The sequence below is a fragment of the Budorcas taxicolor genome, chromosome 13 (assembly GCF_023091745.1).
Source record: "Budorcas taxicolor isolate Tak-1 chromosome 13, Takin1.1, whole genome shotgun sequence".
NCBI lineage: Eukaryota > Metazoa > Chordata > Mammalia > Artiodactyla > Bovidae > Budorcas > Budorcas taxicolor.
Genome location: NC_068922.1, coordinates 43039305 through 43049085, shown reverse-complemented (window position 1 = coordinate 43049085; position 9781 = coordinate 43039305). Strand labels below are relative to the sequence as shown.

General features: G+C 43.8%; 1 protein-coding gene across 1 annotated transcript; it reads right to left on the bottom strand.

The window, feature by feature from the left end:
* Positions 1–2876: 2876 nt before the first annotated feature.
* On the bottom strand, positions 2877–6900 carry TUBAL3 (tubulin alpha like 3). The gene is made up of 3 exons (XM_052650427.1): positions 6618–6900; positions 5775–5923; positions 2877–3821 (listed from the first exon to the last, which is right to left on the bottom strand). Exons 1-3 carry the CDS (start codon positions 6898–6900, stop codon positions 2877–2879), a joined length of 1377 nt encoding a protein of 458 aa, XP_052506387.1.
* Positions 6901–9781: the final 2881 nt, after the last annotated feature.

The following is a 9781-nucleotide window of genomic DNA, read 5'->3' as shown; positions in this document are numbered from 1 at the left end:
GTGTACAATATTTGAAAGTATTTGGCCTAATAGAATTATAGTCAGCCTTATAATTCCAATTTTAAATACGTATTTTGAGTAAAGGATTTACACATGTGATCTTAAATAAAAATCTTATTAATTAATAGTTTGGAGAACATAAGAATACCAATCACCACATTTATAGTTTAGTTTATTTGATTTTAAAAGAACTAGAGCTCTTGGGAAGGTTTGTCACATAATTAAAATTCTTAAAATAAATTAAAATGAATATAAGGTACAGTATTTAAGCATTTATCTAAGATGGCAAAGGGGACCAAAATTCATACATATTTAAAATGATTATTTAAATTTTGCTAAACTTAGAAACAAGATTTACAAGCTGAATATCACGCGAGTGTATGTTCCTCGGTTCTTTGTCTGGTCACAACAAAGATTTGGGCTGACGGACGTTAAAGCCCCCTCGGCACGTCGCAGCTCTCAGGTCTTGGATAGACCGTGTTATAGCTCTCACGTCTCTAATGGACCATGTTATAGCTCTTAGACAAATCAGTGTTACAGCTCTATTTTATTTAGAAGATAGCAGGGAAATCCATCTTCGAGGCATGAGGGCACCTCGATCCAAAGACCCAAGGAGAAGAGCGCCCCAGCGCGCGGGAGAAAGAGAGAGAGCTGGCTTTGGCTCCTCTATTTATACGTTTATCTCTCCCTGGGCCTGTCCTATGTAAATTGGGCCAGCCAGGAGTGTTATTTGTTTTACCTGAGGTCCTCACTCCAGTCCTCGGACCTTCTTTTGTTCTATTTTCGAGGGCTTTTCCCTTCCTTGTCTTGTAGCCACCGCCATTTTGGACTCCTTTTCCCTGTTCTACCTACCTAACACTGAACTTAAAATTTTAAGAAATTAGGATTTTAATCTTAATTTTAGTAGATTACTAATTTAAAAGAAATAAAAGGAAACTTCTAAAAGGTCTTTTCTGAGTTTTCTAAATGTCTTTTCACACATGTATATACATACGTACAGAGATACAAATGCCCTTCAGTTCAGTTCAGTCACTCAGTGGTGTCGGACTCTTTGCGACCCCGTGGACTGCAGTATGCCGTCCTGCAGTCATAAAGGAAATCAGTCCTGAATATTCCCTATAAATCGAGCAATTATTTAAGCATTTCCCTAGCGCCCTCTAGTGTCTAAAGAGAGAAATAGCACAGGTAAACAAAATATTTTCACGTGGTAAAAGCCTCCAGTTCAGTTCAGTTGCTCTGGCCTGTCTGACTCTTTGCAACGCCATGGACTGCAGCACACCAGGCCTCCCTGTCCATCACCAACTCCCGGAGCTTGCTCAAACTCACATCCATTGAGTCGGTGATGCCATCCAACCATCTCATCCTCTGTCATCCCCTTCTTGTCCTGCCTTCAATCTTTCCCAGCATCAGGTTCTTTTCAAATGAGTTAGTTCTTCACATCAGGTAGCCAAAGCACTGGAGCTTCAGCTTCAGCATCAGTTTTTCCAATGAATATTTAGGACTGATTTCTTTTACAATTGACTGGTTTGATCTCCTGGCAGTCCAAGGGACTCTCAAGAGTCTTCTCCAACACCACAGTTCAAAAGCATCAATTCTTCAGTGCTCAGCTTTCTTTATAGTCCAACTCTCACATTTATACATGACCACTGGAAAAACCATAGCCTTGACTAGATGGGCCTTTGTTGGCAAAGTAATGTCTCTGCTTTTTAACATGCTGTCTAAGTTGGTCATAGCTTTTCTTCCAAGGAGCAAGCATCTTTAAATTTCATGTCTGCAGTCACCATCTGCAGTGATTTTGGAGCCCAAGAAAATAAAGTCTCTCGCTGTTTCCACTGTTTCCCCATATATTTGCCATGAGGTGATGGGACTGGATGCCATGATCTTAGTTTTCTGAATGTTGAGTTTTAAGCCAACTTTTTCACTCTCCTCTTTCACTTTCATCAAGAGGCTCTTTAGTTTTTCTTCACTTTCTTCCATAAGGGTGGTGTCATCTGCATATCTGAGGATATTGATATTTCTCCCGGCAATCTTGATTCCAGCTTGTGCTTCATGCAGGCCAGAATTTCACATGATGTACTCTGCATATAAGTTAAATACACAGGGTGACAGTACACAGCCTTGACGTACTCCTTTCCCAAATTGGAACCAGCCTAATAAAAGTTCAAATTACTATATAAGATATTTACATGAAAAAACATATATTATCAGTGAGTATTTTCAATACAGTGAGAAACTTCACAGTGTACCTTCACTCTCCCTGTATTCTGGGTGAAAGTAAGTGAATTCCAAAGAGGCTACACACAATAGGTGACACCTGAACTGGGTCCGAAGTTGGAATTATACCCCACAGTCATAGAAGGAAAGAAAAGAGAAAGCAGTGAGAAGAAAGAATGAGAGAGGAGAGAGAGAAACCAAGAGAGAGAAGCAGTCAAGAGAGAGAAAAACATGCGCAGGGGCAAGCTGTCTAGCTTGATTGGAGTGCGTGAGAACATGGTGAAAAGTATGTGTTTATACACATCATTTCTGCCAAACTGCAGTCACTGTCCTCTGTGGCAACAACAGTGTGAGCTGAAAACAGGCAAAGTGGTACATTGTTGGTATTCTATTTGTTTAATTATTTATTTTCTGCGACATGTGGGATCTTCCCAGATCAGGGATCAAACCCATGTCCCCTGCATTGGCTGGCAGATTCTTAACCACTGGGCCACCAGGGAAGTCCAGGCTTACTGTTAATGTTGACCCCCATTTGACTGAGCATGGAACTTGGGGTCTTGCTTGACTTAATTTCCTTTTTCTTCTCACCGATGAAACTCTAGCCTTGAAACATAAAGCGTGACTCTTCAACTCGGCGTTTATTGTCACTAGACAGATCTGCATCAGAGACTTCTCCCCATTTCCTCATAATCCTTCTCCAGGACCGCCAAGTCCTCCCTGGCCTCTACGAACTCACCTTCCTCCATGCCCTCCCTGATGTACCAGTGCAGAAACGCCCTCTTAGCAAACATGAGATCAAATCTGTGGCCCAGACGGGCCCAGGCCTCTGCGACTACCGTGCTGTTGCTCAGCATACAGACTGCCCGCTGGACCTCGGCCAGGTCCCCTCCTGGCACCTCCCGGGGAGGTCCATCAGTGATGCCCACCTTGAATCCAGTCGGACACCAGTCTACAAACTGAACAGAGTTCCTCGACTTTGTGGCCGCAATCGCTGCATTCACCTCCTTGGGGACCACATCCCCTCTGTAGAGCAGGCAGCAGGCCACATACTTTCCCAGGCAAGGGTCACACCTGACTAGCTGGTGGGAGGGCTCAAAGCATGCAGCTGTGATGTCCGACACAGAGGGCTCCTTGTGGTGGGTGCTGTCAGCAGACAGGATGGGGGCGAAGCTGGTCACTGGGAAGTGTATCCGCGGGTAAGGCACCAGGTTGGTCTGGAATTCGATCAGGTCCACATTCAGGATGCCTTCAAACCGGAGGGAGGCAGTGATGGAAGATGCTGCCTGGCTGATCAGCCTGTTGATGCTGGCATAAGAGGGGCGTTCAAGGTCAAGTTTGCCATGACAGATGTTGTAGATGGCCTCGTTGTCCACCAGGAAGGTACAGTCCACGTGCTCTATGGTGGGGTGGGTGGTGAGGATGGAGTTGTAAGGCTCCACTACAGCGGTTGAGATCCTAGGGGCTGGGTAGACGGAGAACTCCAATTTAGTCTTCCCACTGTATTCTGCGGAGAGCTGCTCCAACAAGAGAGACGTAAATCCCGATCCAGTGCCTCCTCCAAAGCTTCGAAAGATCAGAAACCCCTGAAGCCCACTGCAGTGTTCCGCCTGGGGAAAGTATTCATAAATGAGAAATGAGAATTCAGCCAAATAAACCCAGAAGCAGTGGTAACTGTGGGACACAGCCAGTACGCAAAAACAGAAAGTTCTGGTTTACCGTTGTTATCACCATCACAAACATGTTTACTTTGAAACACACTTGAGCGGTTACTTCCGGAGTGGGGAACATGCTTTAGAGTTTTGCTATAAGCTGGGCATAAACATTCAACTGTCTTTTGCTACCCTCTATGAATGTACGTGTATACGAGCTAAAGTATATGTATATGAGTATATAAATGTATATGTGAGCTAAAGTAAGGTGTTTATCAATAATGAAGAAAATGACAAGCAAAATATCGAAGCAATATAGTTCCCCACCACCACCCCTCAGTAGATGAAATATCTGTCACTTTTGTACCCAATCTACTGTGCTGGTGTAAAAAAAGCACCATATTCCCTAATGATGATGCCAAACACCAAAATATTTACTAGACAGAGGATTCTCCAGACAGGATTTTAAAGAAGAATTCACTGTCAGTAAATAGAGGAACTGATCTCCAGGGAGGATGTGCCTCCTGTTAACTTTACAACTCTTGGTCACTATTGGAAAATGACAAGTTTTAGAGGGAAGTCTCTGATAACCAGACAAGTCACGAGTCAGCAAAAGCAAGAGTAGACGGTGGCTAGCAGCAGCAGCAGTCATTTAAAAGAGGGAAATCCTGCCGTTTGCAACAACATGGATGGACCTCAGGGGCAATTAAGCAAAGTGAAATAAGTCAGATAGAAAAAGACAAATATTGAATCATCTCACTGACATGTGGAATCAAAAAAGGCAAAACTCATAGAAACAGAGAGTAGAATAGTAGTTGCTGGGGCGGGGGGCGGGGGTGGGGTGGCGTGAGAGGAGGGTCGGGGGGGCGGATACGTGGAGGAGAAATGGGAGATGCTGGTGGTCAGAGGGTATAAACTTCCAGTTATAAGATTAATAAGTTCTGGGGTTTAATGTACAGCATAGTGACTGTAGTTAACAGCACTGTATAGTATACTTGAAAGCTACTGAGAGAATAGGTCTTTTCTTTTAAAGGTTTTTATTTAATGTGAACCATTTTAAAGTCTTTATTGAATTTGTTACAATATTACTTCCATTTTATGTTTTGGGTTTTTTTGGCTGAGAGGCATGTGAGATCTTAGCTCCCTGAGGAGGGATCAAACCCCATCCCCTGCATTAGAAGGCAAAGTCCAGTGGTTACACTGAACTGCGAGGGAAGCGAGAATAGATCTTAAATGCTGTCACCACACACAAAAAAGGTAATTATGTGAGGGATGAATGTCTTAACTATCCTGATGGTGGTGATCATTTGATAATATATATGTATATTTAATAATATGAATTAGATCATCTTGTTGTACACCTTAAATTTACAGTGTTTCCCTGGTGGCTCAGATGGTAAAGAATCTGCCTGCAATGTGGGAGACCTGGGCTCAATCCCTTGGTTGGGAAGATCCCCCGGAGAAGGGAATGGCAACTAACTCCAGTGTTCTTGCCTGGAGAATTCCAGGGACAGAAGAGCCTGGTGGGCCACAGTCCATGGGGTTGCAGAGTCAGACACGACTGAGCAGCTAACACACTCTACTCCATATGTCAATTACATCTCAATAAAACGGGGGGGGGGGGGGGGCGGGGGGCGGGGGGAATGAAATAAAACATTTCTTCATGCGTGGGAAAAGGAAAAAGAAACAAAGGAGTTGACCGGGCCCGTGGGGTAAGTGTGAGGCTTCTCCCCTCTCTAGTAAGGAAGGTTGGCAGTACCGGTATCAGGACCAGCCCAGCTCTGAGCATGCGCATGTGCGGGAGGCTTCAGGGTGATGGAGGGGAGGGAGGAAGTGCTGGTGCTGGCTAGGTGGGTCCCCAGGGACCCCGGGCACTCTGAATGGCCCTGGAAGGAGAAGGGAGCCACTTGCCAGCTTGCGGATCCTCTCCAGCACCAAGTCGAGGACCTCCGGCCCCACAGAGTAGCGACCTCGGGCATAGTTGTTTGCAGCATCTTCTTTTCCACTGACGAGCTGCTCAGAGTGGAAGAGTGAGCGGTAGCTGCCTGCACGCATACCGTCTGCGGAGGGGAGGGAGGTCAGTGCAACCCACACCATCCCACCCCTAACTCTTGCCCAGCCCCCTTTCTCTCCACCAATATCATAGAAAGAAATGAATTTAAAATGCCCAATTGGCTTTTTTAGTCTAGGGAAAGGTGTAATTATTTCCACGTGCACATTTTTCCATCATCCCACCCTTTATTAGTTCATTGGGGCTGCCCTAACAAATTACAACAAACTTGGTGGCTTAGAACAGGGGAAGTTGGGCTTCTCTGGTGGTGCAGTGGATAAGAATCCTCCTGCCAATGCAGGAGACACAGGTTCGATCCCTGGTCCAGGAGGACTCCACGTGTCCCAGAGCGACTGAGCCCGCACCACAGCTAGAGAGTAGCCCCCGCTCACCGCAAAGAGAGAAAGCCTGAGCACAGCAACAAAGACCCAGCACAGCCAAAAATAAAATACATTAATTTACAAACAAAACCAAGGGAGGCTTATGGTCTCATAGCTCAGGAGGCCAGAAGTTCAATGTCCAGGCATTGGCGGGGTTGGCTCCTTCTGGAGGTTCTGATGGAGAAACTGCCCCCTGCCTCTCTCCCAGCTCCTGGTGACTGTGGACAGTTCTTGGAGTTCCCAGGCCCGCAGCTAGTCATGCCAGTCTCTGGGCTTGTTTATTTGGGTTGTGGACCCAGTTAAGCACACTGGAATGTACATTACCTATGACAGTAGGCTCCAGGTCCATGAAGAGTGCTCTGGGCACATACTTCCCAGCTCTGGTCTCACAAAAGAAGGAATCGAAAGATGCACCCATGGGCTCTGTTTTAGCAGGTGCCAGCGGATCCTGACCACCATCGAGAACAACACCATCTGGCTGGATTCCATGTTCCAGGCAATAGAGCTCCCAGCAAGCACCCCCAATCTGGATACCGGCTTGGCCAATGTGGATAGACAGGCACTCCCTCTGAAATGAGCCATAGTAAGAAGTTACAACTGTGTGCATCTTCCTAACATGACAACATGAACTATATCACTCAGCAGGTCTGCTCCTGACTGACAGAAACCAGGCTAGCCTATGCCAACGAGAGAACTTGATGATAAGGCTAATGAAAGCTGTGTCATGGAAACCAAAAACCAGGGTACAGGTAAGCTTCAGGAATGACTGAACTGGACTTCCCTGGCAGTCCAGAGGTTAAGACTCCACACTGCCATTGCAGGGGGCGTGGGTTTTATCCCTGGTTAGGGAACTAAGATCCTACATGCTGTGTGATGCAGCCAAAAAAAAAAAAGAAACGGAACAAGTGAATCAAGGACTCTAGTTCAAGGAACATAAATTAAGCACCTATTGTGTGATGAGCTAAGAATGAGTTAAGACATACTATATATGAATAAAATCAAGCTTACTCACCCAGAAAAAAATTTGTTATTAGAAAGGAATAAAACCTAATTGATGTACAGCCTGATACATATTAAAACCCACTGCAGTAAATTAAAGATGTTATCATTTCATATCTTGAGATTTCACTTTTCTTATGTGCTCTAAATAAGAAAAGATGTTCCAAGCTTAAAAGTAGAGCAAATTTCACCAAGGAAACAGGCTAGAGATTTAACAACCCCAAAATACAAAAACTTCATATCATAATAGGCAAAAATGTTGATGTATATAAAAAGGATTTATGTTTAACCCTTTATATATAAGAGCTATGTATAAGGCAATTTTATATACATCATTTTTAAAATACTTGGGATATCTATTAGAAAAACGGGCAAATGACATAAGCGAATGAATTACAAAAGAAAGAATCCAAAATGGAAAGATTTAGGCAGAGTGGCACTCACGGCATCATTATTTGCAAGGGTAAAAACCAAGAACCAACATAGTTAACCGTTCACTTTTTGGTGGCATTTAAAGGAAAATAATACAATGGCATGTTATGCAAACTTTTATATTTACCCCCCACCCAAAAAAACCTATATGACATAGGACATGCTTATGTTAAAATATTGAATGAAAGCATATGTTATGTAATTTATATAAAGTATGATGTCAGATACATTTAAAAATGAGCTTACTAAGACGTAAAAAATGAATGAAATTATGCCATGTGCAACAACATGGGTGGACCTGGAGATGATCATACGAAGTGAGGTAAGTCAGACAGAGAAAGACAAATATCATATGATGTCACTTATATGTGAATCTAAAATGTGATAAAAATGAACTTATTTACAAAATGGAAACAGGTCACAGACACACAGAACAAACCTACGGTTACCAAAGAGAAAGTGGGGAGGGATAAATTAGCACTTTGGGATGAAAATACACACACTACTATATATAAAACAGATAAACAACAAGGTCCTATTGTATGGCACAAGCTATATTCCATGTGCTGTGCTTAGTCACTCAGTCATGTCCAGCTCTTTGCAACCCCATGGACGATAGCCCACCAGGCTCCTCCATCCATGAGGATTCTCCTGGCAAGAACACTAGAATGGGTTGCCATGCCCTCCTCCAGGGGATCTTCCCAACCCAGCGATTGAACCCAGGTTTCCTGCACTGCCAGCAGATTCTCTACCATCTGAGCCTGTAATAAACCATAATAGAAAAGAATATGAAAGAGTATATACATATATATATACTTCAATAAAAATAAATAAGTGAAGTAAAATAAAAATAAGCATAGAAAAAAGTCTTAAAATGCATCAAAACATTAACTCTAGTTATATCTGGGGTGGATTTTTTTTTCCTCTTTAAACTTACCTATTTCCTTCATTTCCACTGGCCTCCCCCTCCTCTCCCACTTTTAAATCACCATTTACTTCTCTTTTTTTAAGGCAAACAACCTTTTTTTGTAATTTAAGTATCTACTCATCTAAGAGCCAGGAGAAAAAGTTAAATCCTAAAAATCTAAAAGAACAGCAATTGTTGGCTTTAGCATCCTTGTGTTCTGATTGCCAATTGTCATGAAACAAGTCTGTGCAGAAGGGTAAGAGGTCTATTTGCTGCACTATCAGGACCCTTCAGGCTGTCTGTCTGATCCACTAATAGGCAACTCTGCCCTCGTCTGTCCGTCCATGGCTGCACTTTCCCAAGGTCTGAGTTATGGTTCAGTCCAACTCTTTGTGACTCCATCGGCTGCAGCACGCCAGGCTTCCCTGTCCTTCACTATCTCCCAGAATTTGCTCAGATTCATGTCCATTGAGTCAGTGATGCTATCCAACCATTTCATCCTCTGCCATCCCCTTCTCCTCCTGCCTTCAATCTTTGCCAGCATGGGGGTCTTTTCTAATGAGTCAACTCATCGCATCAGGTGGCCAAAGTATTGGAGCATCAGCATCAGTCCATCAATGAATATTCAGGACTGATTTCCTTTATGATTGACTGGTTTGATCTCTTTGCAGTTCAGGGGACTCTCAAGAGTCTTCTCCAGCACCACAGTTCAAAAGCATCAGTTCTTCGGTGCTCAGCCTTCTTTACGGTCCAACTCTCACATCTGTACAGGATGACTGGAACAGCCATAGTTTTGACTCTACAAACTTTTGCCAGCGAAGTGATGTCTTTGCTTTTTAATACACTGTCTGGGTTTGTCATAGCTCTCCTTCCAAGGAGCAAGAATCTTTTAATTTCATGGCTGCTGCCACTATCCAAAGTGACTGAGACTGGACCACAGAAAGACACCTGCTGGAGGTTGGGGGTAGTTTCTCTGGCTGGTCACACCCCCATCATCTGACCTGAACTCTGTTCCTGCTTAGCAGCACAAACACTGTACTTTGCCTCTCTGAGTCATGTGGCCTAACAGTACTTTATCAGGAATTCAAGTGCACAAATCGAGTAGAACTTCCCTCTTGTTGTTTTTCTGTGCCACCATGTCTCTCACAAC